The 27912-nt window shown below is 32.9% G+C and overlaps 2 protein-coding genes across 2 annotated transcripts in view; one reads left to right on the top strand and one right to left on the bottom strand.

The window, feature by feature from the left end:
- Nucleotides 1–27912, bottom strand: part of LOC139502590 (protein Wnt-6-like) — a 466832-nt gene that overhangs the window by 59457 nt on the left and 379463 nt on the right. The gene's annotated exons all lie outside the window — the stretch shown is intronic.
- Nucleotides 97–24091, top strand: LOC139502586 (histone-lysine N-methyltransferase PRDM9-like). Its single transcript, XM_071292104.1, has 11 exons — nucleotides 97–215; nucleotides 10426–10513; nucleotides 13256–13430; nucleotides 13820–13945; nucleotides 16939–17067; nucleotides 17532–17596; nucleotides 18097–18229; nucleotides 19308–19381; nucleotides 19748–19942; nucleotides 21802–22072; nucleotides 22958–24091. Exons 2-11 carry the CDS (start codon nucleotides 10499–10501, stop codon nucleotides 24043–24045), a joined length of 2271 nt encoding a protein of 756 aa, XP_071148205.1. The 5' UTR covers nucleotides 97–215; nucleotides 10426–10498; the 3' UTR covers nucleotides 24046–24091.

The raw sequence follows: 27912 nt of genomic DNA, 5'->3' as shown, positions 1-27912 counted from the left end.
AAGCCTTAATTACTAGGCCTAATGTGGCGAACAAAAAAAGGACCGAAAAAACACTATTTTCCCGCTCTTACTGGTCCTGCTAGCGCTATTGTTACGAACAGTAGTAGATTCGTAATAAAGAAACCAGTAGCGTATGTCGTCTGCTAAGTGTCATTTAGATCATACAGCCACTGACAATTTTGTAGCCTAGGCTTCATTTTTGTAAAGATTAAGAAGTAATGTATGCACTTTCACTGTTAAAAAAACGAAACGGGTATTTGTAGACAAAATAATGTAACTACGAGCCATTTTACATGTAAAACTTGTTGAAAATGCACAGATATTATCGGAACTCCGAGAAAAATTCAAAACGGAAATTCCCTAATCAAATGGCAAAATCAAAAGCTCAAACACACCAAACGAATAGATAACAACAACATGTTACAACAAAAGGGATAGTCACACTCCGAAATCAAAAACAAAGCGACTAATGAAAAAAACCCAAAAAAAACCACACAACTCAACTGTGGTATCAAGCCTCAACTGTAAGTAAAAGTCTAAAAGATAGTGTCAAAACTTAACTATATATGATGAAGACTTTATAACTTTATAAATAGACGAAAAGAAATTTGGATAAATATTGTCTACCAAAGGCACAAGAAATGATGAACAGTAAAACAACAAAAGAGATCCAGAAAAGGACTGTAAAAAAAGGCAATAAACATGCATAATTTGGGAAAAACGGTGGTTATCAGAGAAAGAAAATAAAACCACTATCCTACAGCTTATAGATTTTTTTTTGAAAATGGGTAAGCCAATTTCAGGGTTTATGTGTTTTCAGAACGTTAAATACATGATTATCCATACTCTTCCAATAAGCTTTTAAATGGTTAATAGGCTGACAGTCTGCACGGTTAGCCACTAGTCCGATGCCCCGGACTAGTAAAATTTCATTCGGACTTGCAAGGATTTGTATAGTTAGTTACTATACAAATCCTTGGGACTAGTAAGTTTCTGCAAAACTTTGGTTGGACCAATAAGAAAAATGTCAGAATATTGGTCTTCGGACTAGTAGTTGAAAAAGTTTTTGGTGCAGACTGGGCTGATATTTAATTGAAGAAAACGTATACACCATTGATGGCACTGAATTAAGGTACTTTTTATTTCAACATATTAAATCAATATATAACAGTGGTACCTTTCAAAGTTAACATTACTATTTCATATATATGATAAAAACAATACACACACTTTTGTTCCGTAATTATTTCGGATAAAATAATTATATGCAGTGGCGGATCCAGAAATTTTCATAAGTGGGGGCCCACTGACTGACCTAAGAGGGGGCCCGCTCCAGTCACGCTTCAGTGATTCCCTATATAAGCAACAAAATTTCCCAAAAAGGGGGGGCACGGCTAAATCCGCCTCTGATATTCTTATATACACATAAACCTACTGGCATTTTATCATGATCTATTTTAGAGATTTTAAAGACAACATGGCTTCATTTCAAGTTTACTTTTATTATGAACACAATCATAATAATAAAAGTAATAAATGATGTACGTGTCTCTTATTACAATATGATGGATTATAAAAAAACAAGCAGCTTAATAAACATCTTTTAAAATCCTTAAAAAAAACCAAAGTTGATTCTCTCTGAAAATTTCTCAATTTAAGATTTGTCCTTTGACAGATACATGATAAGTTTGGCTAGGGGCGATTCTAATCCTACAAATCTCATTTAAACACCCTCCTCGGTCGCATTTATATCATGCGCCTGTTCCAAGTCCGGAGTATTTTGGTCATTGGTGAAGCATTTAATTTTTATAAGCTTTGGAAGAGGAATACCAACGATAAAAGAAGCGTTTTTAATAAGAATTTGGGAAATTATGCTGTGCTTTAAGGTTAAGGGTTAACCTTTTGGGTTTAACAGTTATTGTTTTATTTGACATACAGAGCTGTAAGTAAGAAGTTCCTGCTCTTTTGAGAAGTAGTTTATGTTGCCAGTTCTAACTTACTTTTTTGTGTTACATTTAGTAGCTAGGGGATTGTGACTGTCTTCGTGTCATATTGGGTCTTTTTTCATAAAACCAACATGTGCTATGTGACAGAAAAAAGATTAAGCTATTAAATTGTATGTCAATGTCACATCTATTACAAGTAGTTATTTAACCCTTACCAGAATGCGGTGTGTTGGTGTATTTATTGATGCATTACTTAAAATTTCCAACATGTTTCAACATGTTCCAACATGTTAAATGAAAAAAATATCATTTACATTGTACCAATAACATTTAGCAATCGTAATTTAGACCAAACTGTAGGAAAATATTCCTTCTTTAAAATGATATTTTATTTTCTCTCTTTGTTCTTTCTGCCTTCCAATATACAAAATAAATCGTTTTACACTCCCAAATGAAAGACATGTTTTGACAGAATAATGAAATTAAAAAATGGAAATTTCGAAAAATCGTAGAAATTCAGAATGTTACCAGAAACTAAAAAAAAAGTGCTTAATGCTAGTATAAGGTTTTAGTTTACTATTTTGGTTTGCACTTTATAGTTGTCGAGCTTTAAGAAAAAAGTCAAAACACTATTTTTTGTTTTGTAATCCGGATGGAACTCAATCAAGTTTCAAGACCGAGGTTTATATTAATAAGAATTTGCATGATAAATATTACAAACATACATGTATGTTGGATGAGGCAATACAATGATTCCTAAGTCCTTGCCGTTTCACGGAATAGTCGTTTATTCTTGATTTTGGGCTTCTCCCTCCATTATATCTTCTCAAGCAAGATGACCCCGTGAATTTAATATGACAGGAAATGGACCTCCGTCATGATTCTTTATATAACGAGTCAGACATGGATTATAGCTCTACGGGTGCTCTGCAGGTATCCCGATTGATCACGAGCTGTGTTTCCATTCCTTTTAAATATACAATTCCTTGACCCCAATAAACAATTTTGAGATTAGGAGAATCTTTACTACAAGACTACCATACGTACTTCTTTTCATAGATTGCAAATATGAGTTGGTAAATTTAATGTAATTTCAGTGGCGGATCCAGAAATTTTCACAAGTGGTGGCCCACTGACTGACCTAAGAGGGGGCTCCAGTCACGCTTCAGTGATTCTCTATATAAGCAACCAATTTTTTTCCCAAAAAGGTGGGGGGGAGTGTCCCCTGGCCCCCCCCCCCCCTAAATCCGCCTCTGAATTTGCCAATTTTATAGATAACAAAATTGAGAATGGAAATGGGGAGTGTGTCAAAGAAACAACAACCCAACCATAGAACAGACTACAGTAGAAGGCCACCCATAGGTCTTCAATGCAGCAAGAAATTCCCGCACCCGGAAGCGTCCTTTAGCTGGTCCCTAAACAAATTACGAAATATATATGCTAGTCAGTCAGTAATAATGGACGTCCTACTAAAGATGATCTCTCAAACTGCAGGCCTCGACAATAACGCTTGTCCGATTGTCCGGTACCAGAGGGAAAAAAGGTCGGACAAGTAAAAGCTGGATCAAGCTTGTCCGTCGGGACAAGTACAATTATTCTGCAGAAAATAAATTTATTCCAACTTTGATAAACAAAGTATTTTATTATAAACAAAAACAAGAAAACAAATATTAATTTGACATGTTTCTGTATTCTGTTTATTCAAATGCAAAACCCTTTTCTTCAACATGTTTACTTGCAATCGATAATTTTTAACTGGTTCTTTGTCAGGTACTTTTTAACAGGTAAAAGGTATACTATTCTCAGAAAACAGTCTTACTGATCGGAATCAATGATGCGCTTTGTAGATAAGGTAACTTTACAGGACAGTTCGTCACCTCGAAAGATTCAGCTCCAATTGTTTAAGAGACAGTTTTGCACCGTAGGAGACATATTTAGCAGACATGATTGATAGACAGTTTGACAAGGCAGGAGACATTTTGGGACCAAGACAAATCTGTACCTCATTTTGCTACCTTTTTCTGTTCCTTATAATAAATACCATACCGGTAATTTTTTCACAAAAATATTTTTTTTTATTTACCATAAAATTCACAAAATCATATTTGATCATAAGTAGAAAAAAACATTTCTTGCAATATGGTGACCTATAGTTGTTAATTTCTGTGTCATTTGGTCTTTTGCAGAGAGTTGTCTCATTGGCAATCAGACCTTATGATGGCTTATCTTCTTTTTAGCTCACCTGGCCCGAAGGGCCAAGTGAGCTTTTCTCATCACTTGGCGTCCGTCGTCGTCCGCGCCGTCCGTCGTCCGTCGTCGTTAACTTTTACAAAAATCTTCTCCTCTGAAACTACTGGGTCAAATTTAACCAAACTTGGCCACAATCATCATTGGGGTATCTAGTTTGAAAAATGTGTTCGGTTACCCGGCCAATCAACCAAGATGGCCGCCATGGCTAAAAATAGAACATAGGGGTAAAATGCAGTTTTTGGCTTATAACTCTGAAACCGAAGCATTTAGAGCAAATCTGACATGGGGTTAAATTGTTTATTTAGTCAAGATCTATCTGCCCTGAAATTTTCAGACGAATCGGACAACCGGTTGTTGGGTTGCTGCCCCTGAATTGGCAATTTTAAGGAAATTTTGCCGTTATATGGTTATTATCTTGAATATTATTATAGATAGAGATAAACTGTATACAGCAATAATGTTCAGCAAAGTAAGATCTACAAATAAGTCAACATGATCGAAATGGTCAGTTGACCCATATAGGAGTTGTTGCCCTTTATAGTCAATTTTTAACCTTTTTTCGTAAATCTTAGTAATCTTTTACAAAAATCTTCTCCTCTGAAACTACTAGGCCAAATAAATCTAAACTTGGCCACAATTATATTTGGGGTATCTAGTTTAAAAAATGTGTCCGGTGACCCGGCCAACCAACCAAGATGGCTGCCACGGCTAAAAATAGAACATAGGGTAAAATGCAGTTTTTGGCTTATAACTTAAAAACCAAAGCCTTTAGAGCAAATCTGACAATTGGTAAAATTATTTATCATGTCAAGATCTATTTACCCTGAAATTTTCAGATGAATCTGACAACCTGTTGTTGGGTTGCTGCCCCTGAATTGGTAATTTTAAGGAAATTTTACTGTTTTTGGTTATTATCTTGAAAATTATTATAGATAGAAATAAACTGTAAACAGCAATAATGTTCAGCAAAGTAAGATTTACAAATAAGTCAACATGACCGAAATGGTCAGTTGACCCATATAGGAGTTATTGCCCTTTATAGTCAATTTTTAACCATTTTTCGTAAATCTTAGTAATCTTTTACAAAAATCTTCTCCTCTGAAACTACTGGGCCAAATTAATCCAAACTTATCCACAATCATCTTTTGGGTATCTAGTTTAAAAAATGTGTCCGATGACCTGGCCATCCAACCAAGATGGCCGCCATGGCTAAAAATAGAACATAGGGGTAAAATGCAGTTTTTGGCTTATAACTCAAAAACCAAAGCCTTTAGAGCAAATCTGACACGGGGGTTAAATTGTTTATCAGGTCAAGATCTATCTGCCCCGAAATTTTCAGATGAATAGGACAACCCGTTGTTGGGTTGCTGCCCCTGAATTGGTAATTTTAAGGAAATTTTGCTGTTTTTGGTTATTGTCTTGAATATTATTATAGATAGAGATAAACTGTAAACAGCAATAATGTTCAGCAAAGTAAGATTTACAAATAAGTCAACATGACCGAAATGGTCAATTGACCCCCTAAGGAGTTATTGTCCTTTATAGTCAATTTTCAACAATTTTTATAAAATTTGTAAATTTTTACTAAAATTTTCCACTGACACTACTGGGCCAAGTTCATTATAGATAGAGATAGTTGTAAGCTGCAAGGATGTTCAGTAAAGTAAGATGTACAAACACATCACCATCACCAAAATACAATTTTGTCATGAATCCATCTGCTTCCTTTGTTTAATAGTCACATAGACCAAGGTGAGCGACACAGGCTCTTTAGAGCCTCTAGTTATTGATTGCATTTGAATAAACTTTTTTTTTTTTAAGTTAATAAAAAATAAACAGAATACAAATCCAATGAGTGTACAGGCCTATCAGATGGTGCCTCATGATTAAGAGTCTGATGAGACTAGCATTGATGGAAACTAGAACCTAATTCCTGTGATATGACTAGTTTCGCAGTTGTACTTGACTCATATTTTTGAAAAATATTTTTTTTAAAATACATCAAATTCTGTTATATTGTTTAAATTCGTTTTGTTCCTTTAATCAACTAAAAATGTAAAAAAGGTTATTTTTAATAGAAAATTTTTGGACAAGTAACAATTTCATTCGGACAAGTAAATTTTGGTATGTGCTTGTCCTACAGGACAAGTTGAAAAAAACAGAAAGATCACGGTAACCCGTCAGCGTGGAGGACAACTGCTCATCTGTGTCTGAAAATTCTTTTTTTGAAAGAGGGGGTGCGATCGCACCCGACGCACCTCCCCTTCAGAGGGCCTTGCAATACAACTATCGAAGTGAAAAAGGCCAAAATTAAAGCAAGGTTACGGTGCAGTCCGGTGTATTCGCGCACCTAAGACTTATGACTTCACTTCATTCAACTAATAAAACCAATAATTGGATAATATTGTGTGAACACATTTATAAAATACTTTATTTCATAAAATCTTCTGTTTGTATGGTTTCTCCCTCAAGGTTTTGTGTAATTAGTGTCCAAAATTAGGGAAACCCCTGTTTTAAGAGTTCCTCCAATGTCCGGTGATTTCGCGCATGCCTTCCAAAAATAGCTTATTTTGAATAAAGGAAAGATTTTCTACTCTGAAATATAGCTGAATTTGAACCAAGCACACTGCCAAAGATGCAGAGCAAAAATTATTTCAATCTGATATAAATTTGACTAAAATAAAACAAATTTTATCTGAAAATGTAATTTTTTTAATGGAGATTGACCAAATATTGTAAATCACCAGATTACAGTTATTATTGAACTCTTGAACTTATCAATTTTATATAGTGATCAGTCTGTCCGTCCGTCCATCCATAGTGATCAGTCTGTCCGTCCGTAACACTTTAACTTTGTGTCCGCTCCATATCTAGAGAACCATTATGATTTCATACTTTATACTTTACATGTTTATTAACCACCACCAGAGGGCGTGTCATGATGTATGTACAACTTCCTAGGTCAAAGGTCAAGATAAAAAAACTTTGGTTTCAGTTGACAACCCTGTGTCCTGTGGTGAAGATCGTGTCCGCTCTATATCTTGAGAACCGTTATGATTTCAAAGTTTATACTTGACATGTATATGAACCAACACCAGAGGGTGTGTCAAAATTTATGAACGACTGCCTAGGGCAAAGTTCAAGGTCAAAAACTGGTTTCAGTTGACAACCCTATGTCCTATGGTAAAGATTGTGTCCGCTCTATATCTTGAGAACCCTTATCATTTTAAAGTTTACACCTGAAATGTATATAAACCAATATCAGAGGGTATGTCATAATTTATGTACAACTTCCTAGGTCAAAGGTCAAGGTAAAAAACTTTGGTATGATTTACAAGAACCTACACATTACAATCAGACAGAGAAAAGTTCACAAGAGGTCGAGAAAGTGACAAGTTCCTGCTAAATTGTGAAACAAGCCGTGAAGATACACATCACTTTCTGATAACGTGTACTGCAAGATAGGCATTTGTCAGTTCTTATATCCTACTTGAAGAACAACTTTGACAGAGTAGAGGAACAAGCATTGCTTGTACTATTCATTCTTAATCCATCAGCAACAAAGTTTAAAGAGCTATTCAAACTGAAGAAATCAAACTGTAAAGATATTGAAGCAATAACAAGCACATCGCGGGTCAAAATAAATTTTTTTATCTAATAAAGGATTTCGCTATATTTTTTTTTATAAATGAACTTTATCTTATACTAAATAGAAAAATAAAATAGAAAAATAAAATAAAAAAATGCGGTCACCGTTCATTTACGCTCATAATCTGCCTTCGAAAGAAACATACATTTTTGTTAATGTCCTTTTTTTCTGTTGAACTAATAGGAGAAATAGCAGTAATATCTAAATAAAAAAAGAACTAAACTACAGAAATCGCTTAAATTTTACAATTATTTAGTTTATGTACAGCTTATTCGAAACAACAATAAAAAATAAGGTCACGGATGAGTTAAAAAATATATTTCAATTTTAATGCCAAAAAATGGCATTTTTTCATCAAAGGGAGCTTTTTCAATGATATCTGCATTTTAAAATTCACCTGGAGCCATCACATATTGATTTTTTGGAATCGTTTGTGTACCATATGAAAAAGTAACAACTACTAATGGTAATAATTAATAGAAAAATTTAATGAAAATTAATTTTTTTTCTGAAAATCTTATACCCGCAAGCCTCCTTTAGTCTAATAATGTCAACAGTTTTGAGAAGGTTTTTATTGAAGGAAAGTAGAATTTTTCATATTACATGGAGAAAAAACTACAATTTTGACAAGTTAATTATATACACTTCCAGATACAAAAATATAACCTCAGAATGCAGGATTTTACATCTAATATTCCAAAAATTTCTTGGGGGGGGGGGGGGGAGGGCATGCCCCAAAACCCCCCTAGCTGGTTCTGATCACTTCGCAATCCTCACCAGTGACACAGAATTTATTCAGTCTAGTTCATATATAACTTAAGTCTAGTATTTTTTTTAACTAGCCCATAGGGCTAGTGCTTCAAATAGTTTTTGGCACAGACTGTTAGCTACAGATAACAATTTTTACAAGCCATAACTGCAGGACTTGTGGTTAAGCATGAGTTCATGGAAAAATAATTGATGGTTTCCCCTAACCTGACCGAGTCATTTTTTAACCACCGGGTCATTTAATTTTTTTGTAAAAAATTTTTTTAAATGAGTTTAAAATGCATGTACCCTAAAATATACAATACAGTTTAACAATAATGCAGTCAAATAAAATTATATAAAATATACAAGAAATCCTCAAAAGCAGTTCAAATAAGTGAGTCTTGAGTTGCAACCATTCCAAGTTGAAGGAGGGATGAATGCTGGAGATATTGTTAACTTGGGGAAGTTCATTGAATTCCAATGCACAGATTACTATGCATGGTTACAAAAAAAAAAGTCTGCCTGCCTGGTCTTTAAAATTTTCCCATGTTAGGGGAAACCAACAATTAGTTTTCCATGGCCTGAAGACTGGGTTTTCCCTCTGAAAAGGCTCTCTGCAGGGTCTGGGATCACCCAACAGACACAAAGCCTTGTGTCACAGTTGGGTCTCATTGGGGTCTAAGCGTGATGCGGGATTGACAATTTTTTGTAAGGGTGACACATGAAAGTCAAATTATTGTGCCTTGAAAACAGGAAAATGAAATCTAGCAGGACATGAGAAATTAGAAAAAAATGAGAAATGCTTACGTGCATAGTGTAAAAGGGATACAGTAAAATAACATAACAGTAAGTAAGTGGGTTTCAGGATCAGAACCCCCCCCCCCAAATGAGACTCCCTCATAGTAGTCCAAATAACTATGGTGTCTAATGGAAGACTATTTTAAATCTTTGCTTTGACGATGTAAAGTGTCAAAGAAAAGAATATAATAACCTTTCAAGATGTCATAATTATTTGGACAAGTGTTGTAGATGTTTTGGGGTGGAAATTTAATATATGCCAGTTGACTGGTATGCATATATAATACATATATATTGTGTAAAGTATCAAAGATGTTTTGGAGTAACACAATGTTTAACGCATACAAGTAGACTGGCATATTAATTTCCGCCCAAAACTATCTGATATGTGTCCCTGTGTTTTAAGTAGCAGCTGATGCAAAAAAGAGAAGAAGCGTTTTTAATGAGGCAGGCGTTACCTGTGAAAGCTTAAGGGGAGGAATTAAGTCTGTATCCATTACTTTTTTTAAATTCTAACATATTTTAATGTTCAAAAAGAAATGCATTAACTGTTAACGTTTCAGATGTCAGATGGTTCTGTTAGGGATTTTAGATGTGACGTCATTTTAGTCATTACATCGTTTTCAATGTCAATAAAGAGATGCTGTCATCAGTTAACTTTTTTCATTTGAAAGAATTATTAAAATAAAATTGTTATTGTGCTCATTTCTATATATTACTTGACTATTAAATACATTTTTTATATAATTCTCAAAGTATATCTCATGACAAAGGAGACCAGAACATGCAGAATAAAGAAAGAGATTTCTGGGCAAATGCTGGAAAACAAAAAAAAAAATAGAAAAAAAATTAACGATTTTGATTTCATAAGTACATTTGGAAAATATTTTTTTATTATTGATTTTTTTCTATTGTTATTTAGGACTTCGTCTCCTTATTATCCCCAACAAAAATCTTGAACAAATAATTATCTGAATTCAAAATAATTGTTTTACCAGATAAGTGAATCAGTGATGTATTTCTTTTTTTCAGATTATTATAGCTGCAACAGTATTCGGTCTGGAGTACGCATTTTAGAAGAATTGGAAATCAACTGACCTCAACTATGAAGAAAAATTTTGTGAGTTGATATGTTTATAAATACTTTTGTTCAGACTTCAGATGCAACATTTTTTTTTTGTAATTGTTACGAATTTGATTCAATGTATCATTGAGTATGGCATTCATTATCACTGAACTAGTTAAGTATATATATTTGTTTAGCGACCAGCTGAAGGACGCCTCCTGGTGCTGGAATTTCTCGCTACATTAAAGACCTATTGGTGACCTGCTGTTGTCTGTTCTATGGTTGGGTTGTCTCTTTGACACATTCCCTATATCCATTCTCAATTTTATCCGACTATATACAAGATGAAGATGTTGTAAATTGCCAATTGCCAATTGAGACAACTTATAATCCAACTGAGTCAAAATTTAGCAAATTAAAGCAACTAAAGGTCATTGTACAGCCTTCAACAATAAACATGACATACCATATTACAAATTCGCTTGAAAAGGCCCTATCATGACAAAGCAAAACATAGCTAGGGCCAATTTTTTAGCTCACCTGGCCTAAAAGGCCATGTGAGCTTTTCTCATCACTTGGCGTCCGTCGTCGTCGTCGTCTGTCGTCGTTAACAATTTTTCAAACATCTTCTCCTCTGAAACTACTGAATGGATTTGAATGAAACTTAACATGATTGTTCCTTAGTATATCCTGCACAAAATGTGCGCTTCAATTTTTGATCCGTCAAAAAACATGGCCGCCGTTACTTAAAATAGAACATAGGGGTCAAATGCAGTTTTTGGCTTATATCTCAAAAACGAAAGCATTTAGAGCAAATCTGACAGGGGTAAAAATGTTCATTAGGTCAAGATCTATCAGCCCTGAAATTTTCAGATGAATCAAACAAACCATTGTTGGATTGCTGCCACTTAATTGGTAATTTTAAGGAAATTTTGCAGTTTTTGGTCATTATCTTGAATATTATTATAGATAAAGATAAACTGTAAACAGCAAAAAAGATCAGCAAAGTAAGATCTCCAAATAAGTTAATATGACCAAAATTGTCAATTGACCCCTTAAGGGGTTATTGTCCTTTAATGACAATTTTTCACAATTTGTTCATCATATTTGCTAACTTTAAAAAATCTTCTCCTCTGAAACTACTGAATGGATTTGGTTAAAACTTAGCATGATTGTTCCTTAGATTATCCTGCACAAAGTGTGTGCTTTGATTTTTGATCCGTCAAAAAACATGGCCGCCGTTACTTAAAATAGAACATAGGGGTCAAGTGCAGTTTTTGGCTTATATCTCAAAAACGAAAGCATTTAGAGCAAATCTGACATGGAGTAAAAATGTTCATTAGGTCAAGATCTATCAGCCCTGAAATTTTCAGATGAATCAAACAAACCATTGTTGGGTTGCTGCCACTTAATTGGTAATTTTAAGGAAATTTTGCAGTTTTTGGTCATTATCTTGAATATTATTATAGATAAAGATAAACTGTAAACAGCAAAAAAGATCAGCAAAGTAAGATCTACAAATAAGTTAATTTGACCAAAATTGTCAATTGACCCCTTAAGGGGTTATTGTCCTTTAATGACAATTTTTCACAATTTGTTCATCATATTTGCTAACTTTAAAAAATCTTCTCCTCTGAAACTACTGAATGGATTTGGTTAAAACTTAGCATGGTTGTTCCTTAGATTATCCTGCACAAAGTGTGTGCTTTGATTTTTGATCCGTCAAAAAACATGGCTGCCGTTACTTAAAATAGAACATAGGGGTCAAATGCAGTTTTTGGCTTATATCTCAAAAACGAAAGCATTAAGAGCAAATCTGACATGGAGTAAAAATGTTCATTAGGTCAATATCTATCAGCCCTGAAATTTTCAGATGAATCAAACATCCAATTGTTGGGTTGCTGCCACTTAATTGGTAATTTTAAGGAAATTTTGCAGTTTTTGGTCATTATCTTGAATATTATTATAGATAAAGATAAACTGTAAACAGCAAATATGATCAGCAAAGTAAGATCTACAAATAAGTCAATTTGACCAAAATTGTCAATTGACCTCTTTAGGAGTTATTGCCCTTTAAAGACTTTTTTCACAATTTGTTCACCATGTTGACTTACTTTAAAAAATCTTCTCTTATGAAACTGCTGTATCAATTTCAGCAAAACTTATGCTAAATGAGTTTCAGAGTTTCAGAGTATCTAGTATAAATTTTATATTTCATTTCCTTGTATGTCAAGAAACATAGCTCCTATGGCTAAAATAGAACATAGGAGAAAATGATTTTTTTTTGCTTTTGAAGAAAATAGGACGATTCAAAGAACATTTAAATAAATTGAAAAGCCAAAATAATCATTGATGAGAGATTAAACCAAAAAAATTCAGGTGAGCGATTCAGGCTCTTGAGAGCCTCTTGTTTATAAAACACAACAGTAAATTCAAACCAAATGAGACATTTTAAGTTCAGATTATCTTGGTTGCGTAAAATATAAGTGTCGTCCAGTTTTCAATGAAAGATGAATAATCAATCTGACATCAGATATTGTCATCATTCTACACAAAAAGATTTAAGTAATCGAGACAATTTTGATAATTTTCTACTGGTTAACAAAAATGACCTGTAAGGTTTTCTACAGACTTTTTCCTGACATCAAAATATATTTCCTCTCATGCCTTGATTTGTCTTATGATATTTATAAAAAGTATTGGAGAACAAACAAAAAACATTTTATGTATAAGCTTTTGATTTTTAATCAGTTAAATGTATGCCTTTATTAATCATGATATTTATTTTTATGCAAGGAAATCCCAAGACTGGTAGAAATGGATAAAAAGGATTTCCAGAAATTTGAGGAAGATGAACGATCTGGTGATATTGACCAATACTTTACTAAGATGCAGCTTGATAATCTCTCTGCTTATGAGACACTTAGATACAGAAATATGAAGAAAAATTATGAAATGATGGTTAAAATGGGTAATAAGACTTAAACTACCACCCAGTCAATTTTTCTTAGTTTTATATACACCACAATCAAAGTCAATGATTATTCTTGCTAAGGAATACACTTGAAATGACAAAGATAACAAATATCCAGCTATAATATTATCATAATCTAGTGTAAAAATATGACAAACTGTAGAAATCTTCAATTATATATGTACCCTTTATAGTTTGCCCCATAAATATTATTGTTAGTTAAAATGAAATTAATAGATTTCAATAATTTCAGCAATTTGACCTGCAGTTTTATTGTAAAGCATGAACAAATGTAGACTTAATATCAAATAACCTGCAAAGGCTACGTGTTGGAAACATTGCATATTATTGAAGCATGGATTCCAGAGAAGATATTTTATTTTCAGGTCTACCAGCACAGAAACCTGAATTCATGAAAGCACTGAAGCAGAAACAGATTGTTAAGAATACAAATGAGTCGGGTTTTGATGAGATTAGAAAACCTAGTTCAGACAAAGTGAAAAGACATCAAGGTTTTTTAGACTTATTTAAAATTTATTTAATAAAAATGGTAAAATAGTCATTACTAGAAAATGTTTTTTAAGCTCTCAGGTAATTTGTCATACAGTTTCAAACTTTATGAAGTGCATAAGTAATATTTATTTAATTCCATATTAATTATAAACTGATTTCGATATAAAGAGCTTTAAAACAGATGTATAAGATTTGACACAGGAACTATCAATAAGGTCGACCATTCCACTGATTGCATGATAACCAAATGCAAAAGGAGTTCATGGTGTTGCATTAGTCCAAATAATTGTGACGTCTTTTAATTTTTTTCTGGGATGCCTTCCTAAGATGTTGTAACACTGAAGCCATTTTTTACATCGGGACTATCAGATATAATTTTTGAGAACCAATTTTGGCATAAAATCTTCATTCTAATGCAATTAGTTTGTATCAATGGTTCTGATTGGATGACAGTTAGCGTAAAATTCTCTATCTCCTTGTCTGTAACTAAGGCAGCCGACATTTTGAATTGCTGAATGTATTGACATGTAATTTCTACAATAATAAGCCATAAAACTCACATGTTGCACCTAAAAATCCTCTTTTTATCAAATTTTATTAAATTCTGAAGCGGCACAGAAGCCAGAAAACGCCCGGTGTTTATGTTTGACGCTGGAAGCATACCTTAACCTATGACGTCATCTAGTGTTGGGACCAAAGAAGATAACATCTTTTCACGGAATTTTCTTTAATGAAGATTTTACACTGAAATAATGATTGAAATTTAATTATGAACTTGTTTTGCATTAGAATAGAGATAACTGTAATGTATTTGAAGCTTTAAGGACGTCCATCGGTAGTTTTACTGTTGCAAATTTGAATTACCTGGTGATGCGTACAATCAGGGTTGTCAATAAGATTTAAAGTAGGAGGTTAAATAATAAAAGTAGCAGGCAACAGTGGCGGACGGCATAGCCGTTCGGCGCGACGAGCTTGCTCGTTGCCCTTCACGGCGAGGGGTCTGGGGGCCGCTCAAGGCCCCCATAATTTTTTTTTTAAATGGTGCAAAATCCTGCACCCTGGGGGGCTCCTGAACTCTAATTTTGTTCTTCGCAAACACCATTTTTTTTAATGATGATAAGGTAAATGAGCAGCAAGATGGTCATATTTTCTATAAAGTTGATCACATATCATCAAGACTTTCAGCTAACAAGTTATTGAAGTTGTTTGCGGATTTTTGAGGAAAATAATGAAGGCATGACTCTGTAAGACATGGTGATCATTCAGGAAAAGATTTAAATTTGATTTTATTAGTTGAAAATATTTTTAATATAACTGTAGACATGCATTTATTCAAATAGTTCTAACCCATAGAAAACATTTTTCAGTATTAATAATTTCAAATACATGTAATGTAAATTTTCGTTGCTTTCACGATGCTACTACATCCTCATTACGCCTCTACAACGATCCCGCAACGATTATACCATGTTCTCACAGCGCTTATTCTGCAACCACACTTTGCTTATCAAGATCTTAATCTATGCTCATCACGTTTTCACTACGACCATACCACAAGTTTTCCGATTGCACCACGATCTTACCACGCTTTTACTGTGATAATAGTACGTCCTTACCACGATTATACAACGTTTATACCGTGATCTTACTACGTTATCAGTAATAACGACAACATAGATCGGCATAAAGGGACAACCCGTGGTAAAATCTAGATATATTCAAGCCCCAATGAATTATTTCGATTCTAATAGGACATATACATCAATTCTTTTGGATCGAAGCGCTCTAGGTGGAGGACAATATTTGCCGTTCCCGTAAATAAATGCACTATTAAATTGGCGTGAAAGAACGGAATTAACTGAATTAGTGACATGATTAAACTATTTTCAATAACGTATTTAGGTAGTTTTTGATGAATTTAAATGGTAATGTACTAATATGTATTAGGCCAAAAAAAATATATGCCTGTTTAAGGTAACATCATCAGAATAAATAGGGAAAGTAGGTCGGTATTTCCATTTATTTTTTTTTTTTTCATTTTTTTTTCCCGCCATGATTTTGAGTTGTGCAGTCTGTCTTTCTGTGGTCCCAGTTGTCCATGAGCAGAGTTTACCCGTATCTTTAAATGATTTCCCTTTGTTATTGATTGGAAAAAAATGGCAGCAAATTGCTTATTTCATCACACGAGTCGCGAATTTCCTTAAAACAGCTATCATATTCATGATTATGAACATTGGGATGTATCAGGCAACACATTTTTTATAATGTTCACTTTTAACTCGAGTTCAGTTTATTTTTCACTTTACGACAGAAATAAAATGGCTTAGGGTCGGCGCTCAAAATAGGGTCGGTTGGGTTACCGTAAACAGACATATATTTTTTTTTTTAACCTTATATGTATAAAAACTATTGGCTTACACCAGACTTTACAACGTTTGTTTACTTTTCCTTGTGATGATTTTAGGTTTCACTAGCGTGTATTTTCCTGTAAAATGCTTATATTCTTACGTCATCTTTCTATGACGTCGGGTACCTTATTCATAAAATAGCATATGACGTGGGAGTACAATCGGAACAGCTCTGACAATATATTCATATTTTACCAAGGGTGTGTACTCAAAGCGTTTGAAGGACGTCATGTTAAAATTTGTATTATTCAGAAATTCACATCCATTAAATTTTAACGCCTACACAAAATGATGATGTAAATAATAAAATAGGAAAGTTTGGGAAACTTGGCTAAAAAGTATTTTGGCTTAAGCATAGATGCCCTTTAATTGATACAGGTCCCTTAAACATTTTACTTTTCGATACCATTGTCAAAATGTGATATTGAGAGTTCGTCATTCATTATCTAAAGAGTTCTGTGGTTCAGTCTGCGATGTTAAGTGGTAGCCTGAAGCAATTGTCTAGTACCAAACAAATCAGACTGGTGATTTACCCTTGGCATTATAATCTTCCCCTATTAAAAGGAGACTTGTTTGTTAAACAGGTCAAACAGTCAAAGATTTATCTAAATCAAAATTAGAAACAAAGAAAAAGAAAAAAGTTACACAAAGAATTGATTCTGATTCAGATGAGGAATGGAGACCCAGTTCAGAAAAACGGAAAAAAAATCCAGGTACTTATTTATACTCACTAGTTTCAGAAATTATTGCGAATGTTTTCATATCAAATTGCAAAAATGTGACAATACCATGTTTTTAGATAAAAACTTTTTTCTTTCATAGAATTTTGCAATTGCATTAATTTCTGAATTAACAGTAATCGGTTTTATTAAATTACTCGATCACTGTGTTACATTTATATAAATGTTACTCTCATTTGGTTCACTGTAACTTTAAAAGAAAATATAACTGACAAAATTTTAAAATGTTTTGAAAATTATGTGAAGTACCTGATACTACCAAACTTAAATTATGTATTAAAGGAAAAACATTATCCTCATAGAATGTAATCTGATGAAAAAAGCCCACAGATTTTGTATTAATGAGCGGTAGCTGTTTTAAAACAAAGCATGAAATATTATACAATTTAGATAAAAATCTAGAGAAAGGAGAACAGAATATCTTTACTTTCTTCCAGCATTTGAAGTACCAAAGAAAAGGATAAGAAAAGAAAAGAAGGAAAAAAATAACTTAAATTCTGATGTAAGTGGCAAGATTGGGCATGTTATTTCTTTACCTTTTTAATTAATTTATTGAAATCTTTATTCTCTGACAGATAATTTCTCTGGATTCTGGTCAAGAGAAGACGCCTATATATTACAAATTATTTCTCTTTTTCCCCAAAAAATATTTCAAAATTCCTAGTCATGTTAGTTATTAGGATGCAAATTGGTGCTAATAGAAACACCAAATAAGTAAACTTTTTGTTAAAGGCCTACGGTAGGAGAAAATATCAGTTTGGCTGTGCAAAATTAAAAACTGGGATATTAGGAGCATTTTGGATATTTAATATTAAAATTTAGGGGCCAAACAAATGATGAATAGTCACATGAATATTTAGGAAGATTTAAACAAATTTATCAGGATCTTTAAAATTAAATGGCATCATGAATGTCAACTGTACATGTATGTACTTTGCAGGCAGTTATAAATTTTCTGTCTTTGAAAGAAATTTTTGAACATTCATAATTTGTTCTCTTCAGGATGAAAATGTTGATGGAGTTTCTGATGAAAGAGAAGAGACTGGGAAGTCCGGAAGCCATAGATATCCACAGAGAAAAATTCCTCTAACTAATTATATGTATTTAGAAGTACCTGATGATGATGAATTTATTTGTAAGTAGATTCAATTTTTAATATTTTGCATGTTCAATAGTACTTAAGTGCACTTGGTGAAATTTTTAAATCATTGTCAAGCTATGAAGTTAAGGGTTATATTAATTGATAAGTTATTTAATTTGAATCATGTCTCTGTTAAATACCAACTTATTTTCGTGGATCCTTTATTTCGCGTTTAGTTCTTTTTAATTGATTTTGCAGCAATTTGATTTCGCAATTCTAAAATTGTCTCAATGAAGATAGATTTTTACATATTCACGGCGATTTATAATAGTGTTATTTTTCTACTCGCAAAAATTAGTTGGTTTACAGTACTCATTTAAGGATGTTCGCTGCTCAGTTTCAAAATAAATAACTTTTCATAAAACGTAGTATGTATTGATAGGGAATAAATTGAGAAATCATAAAAAGCAAAAAAAATATAGGGGTCTATGTGCTTGTTCTCGAGATATTAGCCATTGGAATTTTGGCGGGAAGATGATCTCTCTGGATTTTTCATAGTTTTATCATTGACCAGTTAAAGTTCTCAAATACTATTAAAAAAAATATAAAATTTTATAAGACTTTTACAAATGACTTATAATTATACATGTAAAAGATTTATAAAAAGAAAAATGGGGGTTCATGGGGATTTTTTTTTAAGGCATTCAAATGGATAAAACCAGAGGATTCTGAAAATCTGACAAAAATTTCTAAACATGACAAGCAGACATCCTTAAAGCAATTTGTTTCATGGATTGTATTTGAAATGAAGAAAAACTCAAATAAACAAAATCTAAACATGATTTTTGTTTATATAGATTAGACCGTTGGTTTTCCCGTTTGAATGGTTTTATACTAGTAATTTTGGGGCCCTTTATAGCTTGTTGTTCGGTGTGAGCCAAGGCTCCGTGTTGAAGGCCGTACTTTAACCTATAATGGTTTACTTTTTTAAATTGTTATTTGGATGGAGAGTTGTCTCATTGGCACTCACACCACATCTGCCTTTATCTATATGATGTTTGGTATATATATGCCAGAACTGCTCATGAGATGTGCAAAACAAATTAGATGGTAAACTTTCTTTTTGCTTTAGATTGTGAAGATTGTGAAAGAGAATATGAAGGAGACTGTCCTGTTCACCCCTGTATACCTATATTTGATTCCCAGGTATGACTGTCAAGATAACGCAATTAGCTATGTGATATATAGTTGATTATATGCCAAAAATTATTGATTGACTTGGTTGATACATATATTATATGTGAACTGGACTAGGTTTTAAAAATCAAAAAATGCAGCCTTTTCATATTATAATATTGGAATTTTTTTTCTAAGTAAAAAGATGATCTGCAGACATATTTTCACAACAGACTGACCGAGTGAATATTTTGTTGATGATTATACAAAATGGATGCTTACAAATGATAACATCATGCACAGAAGACTAAGTTTATGATATATGCATGCATTTGTTCAAGAATTGGATTAACTTTATTTTTCAACTGCATTCATTTCATATTAAATTATTTGTAGACCACTTCTAAAGATGAAAGTCGAGCAGTCAACACTTTACCTGATGGATTGTCTGTTAAAGAGTCAAGAATACCTAATGCAGGACTAGGTGTCTTTGCAGATAAAACTTTTCAGAGCAGATGCAAATTTGGACCTTATCAAGGGGAGATAACTAGGGATGCTGAAATAGCTCATTATACTGGATATGCTTGGCAGGTTATTGTTAACTTATTATTAATAATTTAAAGTTAAAATTGTTCTGCTTGTTTAGAAATTATTAGAAAAAAAAAGAGAAATGCAAAGGAAGGAAAAGTCACATGTAAATAGCAAATATACAGATAAGTGAAGTTTTTGACCACTGAATACTACAATGTTACTACATTAACATTATGGATAAAAAATCATACAAATTCTGATATATTTTGACAGGGATCCCCATAATACTCTGAAATGATAAAAAAAAAAAAAAAAGAAAAAAAAATAATTGAGGAGGATTGGAAGGGCTAGGCACTGTCTTTGTTTAGCTCAACTGGCTCAAAAGGGCCAAGTGAGCTTTTCTCATTACTTGGCCTCTGTCATCCCTCGTCTGTCCTTAACTTTTACAAAACTCTTCTCCTCTTAAACCACTGTGCCAAATGTAACCAAACTGAGCAACATCATGATTGGGGTATGTAGTTTCAAAATGTGTCTGATGACTGGGCCAACCAACCAAGATGACTAAAAATAGAACATAGGGATAAAATGTAGATTTTGGCTTATATCTCTGAAACCAAAGCATTAAGAGCAAATTTTATATGGGGGGTAAAATTGTTTATCAGGTCAATTTCTATCTGCGCTGAAATTTTCAGACAAATTTGACAACCCTTTGTTGGGTTACTTCCCCTGAATTGGTAATTTTAAGGAAATTTTGCCTGTTTTGATTATTATCTTGAATAGTACTATAGATAGAGATAAACTGTAAACAGCAATAATGTTCAACAAAGTAAGATATACAAATAAGTCAACATGACCAAAATGGTAAGGAGTTATTGCCATTTAAAGTCAAATTTAACCATTTTTGTAAGTTTTTGTAATCTTTTACAAAAATATTCTCCTGACACAACTGAGACAAACTTGGCTACAATCAGCATGAGGGTATCTACATGTTGTTGAAAAAATTTGTCAGATGATCCTGCTTGCCAACCAACATGGCAGACATGGCTATAAAAAGAACATAGGGGCAAATGCAGTTTTTGACATATCTCTGAAATTAAAGTAAAAGTATAACGGTTGTATTATTTCATGCAGTAATTGTAATTTAAAATATCAGGTGAGTGACACAGGCTCCTTGGAGATTCTAGATTTGTATGGATTGGGTAAATCTTCATCTTCAGAGTTTTCAGTCGTAACTTGATGAAGTAAAATTTTCCCATGATGTTAATGCGCCGTGTCCATTTGTGAAATTTCGCTGAATTTAATTTTCTTGTAGATTAAGATTTATAAATTTCAAACCTTTCTATTGAAGTGTAAAGCAAGTGCACGGATAAAAATGCTAACTGACCAAATATGATCTGACCATACCTTTGTTACTTACACCCTTGTTATTTGAAAAAAAGTTCCCACTCAATCCCAAATGACTGTCACATCCATAATTATTTACACTTTTTTTTTTCAGTATTCAGGCTTTATATGTCATTTTATGTCTGGAAAGGTGCCCATTATGGAAAGTGTTTTGATTATTGTTATGTTAAGATAATAATTTTATGTGGAAGTGTCAAATGTTTATTCCTTGACTGTTTCACATGAACATCAGAAAATGATACTTGCAAATCATGTAAATTGTTTTGAAAGCCATTGTGGAGAATCAGCCTTCCATGATGTCAGTATTCCTTAGCTCAAAATTGACCATTGGGTCATTTTCCCATGGCGGTCAAAGTAATACGATACCACCCAATTCCTTTCAGACAGAATAAAATTGAAAGTATTTTCAAGTGTTAGAATTTGCTTATACTTGGTATTGGGCTTGGATGCATTTTTTGATGCCTCTAATTATTATGATAAATTACTATATTCTAGATATATCTATTTCATTTCAGATATATTTAGATGGTGATCCAATTCATTTCATAGATGCTTTAGACAGGTCGAAATCTAACTGGATGAGATATGTGAATTGTGCGAGAAATGAAGATGAACAAAATTTGATTGCATATCAGTATAAAGGAGACATATATTACAGAAGCTTCAAAGACATAGAGCCAGGAAACGAATTATTGGTGTGGTATGGCCAGGATTATGGAAAAGATCTTGGAATAGAACGATTGGATATTACATCAATACTTAAACCAAAATATGTCAATGGTGAAGGTAGGTGTACTTGTTATGTAACTTGGTCTTATTGTGTTGTCTGCAACAAAAGTAGCAAAAGTAAGGTTTAACCAATACGCTTATTTAAGACCAGGTGTTTGGGATAAACTCATTAATGAATTGTCCATTTATTTGTCACAAAGCATACACTCAGTTCATTTGTATATCCGTTTTGTGACACTGATAATTATAACAGCCATCATCCTTATCACACACATCTTCAAATAGGCTGTCTTTATGCAAATTGAAACGTAAGCTCCACCTGATCTGTGAGTTGAAATAACATTGGTTATATACTATAAGCAAAGATCAACTGTATTTGGTGTTATATATTCAATGATTGTACATGTCTGCCTTATTTTAACAGTGAAAGTTGGTCAGAGATTTCAGCATGTGCATAATTTTGTATGACATGGGACATCAAATCCTTTTATCAACATGCCAAAGTTGTATTAAAAAATGACAACAAAATTCAACGTTTATTCTTGATTTGTAAATTGAAAAGGAAAAAAAAAGGAATATGCCATCCCTGATGGGGTAAATTACAGAACGATATAGAAATCATTGGGGAGTCCGTATTTGTTATAAACAATATTTTTTATTTTAACTCGTTTTAGGATTTATGGATATTTGTTCAAAGTTAGTTGCTCTTGGTGTAATTTAATGGTGTTACAGAGCTTTTGTCTGTTAATTTTTTTGTGTGTGACTATTTGTCCAAAACAACTCAAAACTTCATGTGTAATATTGTTTACCTTGTTTTTAAAGTTCGATAAAAGAAGATAGACTTATTTCTGTCTTCTTTTAATTTAAATATTATGGATCGTGTAAATTTTCACTGATCCTGTTTTGAAAATATGTAAAGTTCATTCTGATTTTTTTTTTCAGCCATTTATAGGTGTCCATTGTGTACAGCTTGCTTCAGCCATGAAAGATATATATCAAATCATTTGAAATACAATCACAGTACAAAATTGGAATGGCTGCTAAATTCATCATCATTTAAAACAAACATCATAGTGCAATATCAATGTGGTATTTGTAGTATGTCATTTGGTAATAGCAATATTGCTAAACAGCATCATAAAATTTGCCATGGACAGGATATAAAGGAAAACATATTTACAATACACAAATTACATAATGAAGATTCATCACGTTTAGTTCAAAGATCAAACATGCAGTTTGCAGTTGGAAAACAGTCAAAGGAAAACATGAAAAGTCAAACTAAAGAAAATTCTTGTAAATCATGTGGTAACTGTGCTAATGGAGTTTGTAAGAGTCGGCATTTACAGAGACATTTGAAAACACATTCTGGTGATAAAACTTGTAAATCTGGTGAATGTGGTAAAGGGTTTAGTGATTGTGGTAGCTTACAGAGACATATGAGAACACATACTGGTGAAAAACCCTATAAATGTGATGAATGTGGTAAAGGGTTTATTCAGAGTCAAAATTTACAGAATCATATGAGAACACATACTGGTGAAAAACCCTATAAATGTGATGAATGTGGTAAAGGGTTTATTCAGAGTCAAAATTTACAGAATCATATGAGAACACATACTGGTGAAAAACCTTATAAATGTGATGAATGTGGTAAAGGGTTTAGACTGAGTCAGCACTTACAGAGACATATGAGAACACATACTGGTGATAAACCTTATAAATGTGATGAATGTGGTAAAGGGTTTAGTCAGAGTCAAAATTTACAGACACATATGAGAACACATACTGGTGATAAACCTTATAAATGTGATAAATGTGGTAAAGGGTTTAGTGAGAGTGGTAGCTTACAGAGACATATGAGAACACATACTGGTGATAAACCTTATAAATGTGATAAATGTGGTAAAGGGTTTAGTCACAGTCAGAGCTTACCGAAACATATGAGAACACATACTGGTGATAAACCTAATAAATGTGGTAAAAGTTTAAAACAGGCATGCTTTACAGACAGATTAAAAACCACATAAACCTAATGAATTATACCTGTGATTGATTCATTGTTAGTATGCCAGTGTTGTACAAATGTACCAGAATAATATATTTTTTTAATACTTTTTCTAATTCTTCAGACCATTTTTGAATGATTATTATAAACTACTACTTCTACTTGGAATGTGATTTTAGCAATGCAACTCTCGGATATAATGTTTTTCACCTTTCACTGAGTTCTATACTTTCATGGTGGGAAGGGGGGGGGGGGGGGGGGGGGGGGGGGGGGGAGAATTGCCTTAAAATTTAGCTAAACTGGTCAAAAGGTGAAAAGAGCTTTTCTCATCAATAGTATCCTTTGTTTGTCTGTTAACCTCACATAAAATCTTCTCTACCATTTCTGTGCCAAATTTAACCAGACTTGGCTTAAATCATTATAAGATTTTTGGAAAAATTTGTCCATTGACCCTGGTTGTCAACCGAGATTGATAAAATGGCTGAAAATAAAAAAGAAAATAAAGAAAAATATTTGCCTATTATTCTGAAAACAACTATAAAAGATGTATACCTCTGACTTTTCAGTCTTGAATGAAATTTTGTTCTGGAACTTTTTACAAAACATGTGATACAAGTGGAAAACAGCAATGAATTAATAAATATCATTATCAAACTTAACTCTGATTGTGTACCAGTATTTTACATTAAGTAGTTTTTGAGTAATATTTTTTTCAAATTTTGATCAAGTCAGTCTTTTAAGCCAAAGTTTGAAGAAGAAGAAATTGGGAAAAATCACCAAAATTGGGTACTTTTAAAGAGCCATAGCAAAAAAAAGAAGTGCACCACCATAAGAATTATCTTCTTACAGTGATAAAAACCAAAAAATCGGGTTTAGAAAAAAAGTTTCTAGAACTATTTTGCTCCTCAGAGATTAATGTGGGTCTCATTGGGGTCTAAGCGGGACGCAGGATTGCTGATTTTATGTAAGCATGACAAGTGAAAGTCAAATTATTGTGTAGTGAAAATGGGAAATGAGGTCTAACAGGACCTGGGAAATGACAAACAAATGAGAATTGCTTACATACAAAGTGTAAGTGGGATACGGGAATCTGACACACAATAAGCAGGATCCGGGATTGGAACCCCCTTATGAGACCCCCCTTAATCAAATCTTTCTGAAAACTTCTTAAAGATCTGGAGACCTGAGTTATTGGCCCAAAATGACTGATTTTTGTCAAGCCTTCGACTTTATTCGAAAAAGCAAGATATAGCGATCCTACATTCCTTCTGTGTTGTCATCATCGGTGTCGTCCACAAATATTCACTCTATTGTTTATAAGATAGTATCAGGGACGTATCTATATAAGTCCTTGATAGTATCCAGGAGTAAACTTTGTTAAAACAAAATTCCATTATTTCCGTATTTTACTTATAAAATTATTAAATGGACTTAGTATTTCTGCCAGGAACCATCACATTCACTCTGTCGTTAAAGTTTAAAATTTTTTAATAACTTTCTTACTATCCTGGAATCATACAAAACTCGGACAGAAGTTTGTTTATGATCAAAAGATAGTATCCACAAGTATATATTGTAAAAATAAAATTCCATTTTTCCCGTATTTTACTTATAAATGGACTCAGTTTTTTCTGCCAGGAAACATTACATTCACTCTGTGGTTAAAGTTTTTAAAATTTTAATAACTTTTTTTAACTATCCTGGAATCGTACGAAACTTGGCCAGAAGCTTGTTTATGATCAGAAGATAATATCCAGAGGAAAATTTTGTAAAATTAAAATTATATTTTCCCGTATTTTACTTATAAATGGACTTTTATAGCTGACTGCGGTATGGGCTTTGCTCATTGTTCTCATTATTAAAGGCCGTACAGTGACCTATAGTTGTTAATGTCTATGTCATTTTGTTCTTTTGTGGATAGTTTTCTCATTGGCAATCATACCACATCTTTTTTATATTAGTTTTTCTTCCAGTAAACATTACATAGTCTGCAGATAAAGTTTTTAAAACATTTTTAAGATTCTTAAACTAGCCTGGATTTTTACCAAACTTGGACAGAAGCTTCTGACAATCAAAAGATAGTATTGAGAGAATTCAATAGAGGAATAGTTTTTTTTTTCATCATTGTCGAGCCTGCAGAAAGCTCGACATAGGGATAGTGTTCCGACGGCGGCGTTAGCTCACTTCTTAAAAGCTTTATATTTTAGACGGTAGAAGATCTGGACCCTTCATACTTTGTATATAGATGCCTCATGTTACGAACTTTCAGTCAGTCACATGTCCAATGTGACCTTGACCTCATTTTCATGGTTCAGTGACTAAAAAAAAGTTCAGATTTTTTGTATTGTTAAATTCTCTCTTATTATAAGTAATTGGATAACTATATTTGGTATGTACGTACCTTGCAAGGTCCTAATGCCCATCAGACAGTTTTCACTTTACCTCGATCTCATTTCATGGATCAGTGAACAAGGTTAAGTTTTGGTGGTCAAGTCCATATCTCAGATACTATAAGCAATAGGTCTAGTATAGTTGGTGTATGGAAGAACTTTAAGGTGTACATGTCCAACTGGCAGGTGTCATCTGACCTTGACCTCATTTTCATGGTTCAGTGGTTATAGTTAAGTTTTTGTGTTTTGGTCTGTTTTTCTTATACTATATGCAATAGGTCAATATTTGGTGTATGAAATGATTGTAAGGTGTACATGTGTAGCCGACAGGTGTCATCTGACCTTGACCTCATTTTCATGGTTCAGTGGTCAAATTTAAGTTTTTGAGTTTTGGTTTATTTTTCTAATACTTTATGCATTAGGTCAACTATATTTGGTGTATGGAAATTTTTTATGATCTCTATGTCTGTTACGCATGTTTTATTTTACCTTTGTTTCACGGTCTATTGCTAAGTGTTCTGTTTTTGTGTTTGGTCTGTTTTTCTTTAATTTATAAGCAATAAGTCAACTATATTTGTTGTATTGAAGAATTGTTAGCTGTACATGTCTGCCTGACATGGGTCATCTGTTTTCAAACAATCTGTCATGGCTCAGCTGTTTATTACGATATTCTGCATAACCAAACAGCACTTTTCAGCTAAAATAGCTACAAGATGCGGCGCCTGGCATACTTCGTTTTGTAATTGGTTTTGACTCCACTGAATAATTTTACCCCTGCTTTAAAAAAAGTGTGGGTATACTGTTGAGCTTTGTCAATCTTTCGGTCCCATGAATATTTTTCATGGAAAATAGGAATGTGTCAAAGAGACAACCCTACCATAGAACAGACAACAGCAGAAGGTCACAAACACTATGCATCTTTCTTTCAAGCATTTCTAAAAAAATGGTTTCAGGGTTTATATAAGTCAGGTAAACTGTGATGTGTTTTCAGATTCATCATTCAACATCTTCCTGTTAAATTATTGTTGGGTTTTCTAGGCTATACCCTAAAAAAATGAATAGACAAACCAAAGAAAAGAAAGAAACATTTTCTTATAAAACAAAAAACAAAAACTTTAAACAGTTTATCATTATAACAAACATAAAAGACAAAATGAAAATTTAAAAAATCCTTTCAAAACATTTTCTATGAAGTAATATTCCAAACATTTCAAGGAACTGGGAGGAAACAGTATCACAGGTCAAGTTAGAGTACTAGACATAACACTTGTTTCTATTCTATCTCTACTATAGTATGATAGGCAAGGTTAATAGGCAATGCCAGAGAAAACCAGGCAGAACTTAGAAATTTTGTTCAACAACTTTTTTTGGATAAATGTGTTTTTGTATTGTATACACCTTGCTTTCTTGGGAAATGACATTTTTAAAAGTCATTTTGGGTTGTGTATAAAAAAATGAATTTGATTTTACAGTAAATTTGACTGCTTATTTAGGGAAAT

This window comes from Mytilus edulis, chromosome 14, assembly GCF_963676685.1.
Source record: "Mytilus edulis chromosome 14, xbMytEdul2.2, whole genome shotgun sequence".
Classification (NCBI taxonomy): domain Eukaryota; kingdom Metazoa; phylum Mollusca; class Bivalvia; order Mytilida; family Mytilidae; genus Mytilus; species Mytilus edulis.
This window is presented reverse-complemented; position numbering and strand designations above follow the sequence as displayed.

Bases quoted from the DNA above. Each gene is read 5' to 3' on its own strand.
- LOC139502586 (XM_071292104.1), top strand. The intron at 13,431-13,819 runs GTAATAAGACTT...TTTTATTTTCAG, and splicing joins TGAAATGATGGTTAAAATGG to GTCTACCAGCACAGAAACCT. The intron at 17,068-17,531 runs GTACTTATTTAT...ACTTTCTTCCAG, and splicing joins AAAACGGAAAAAAAATCCAG to CATTTGAAGTACCAAAGAAA.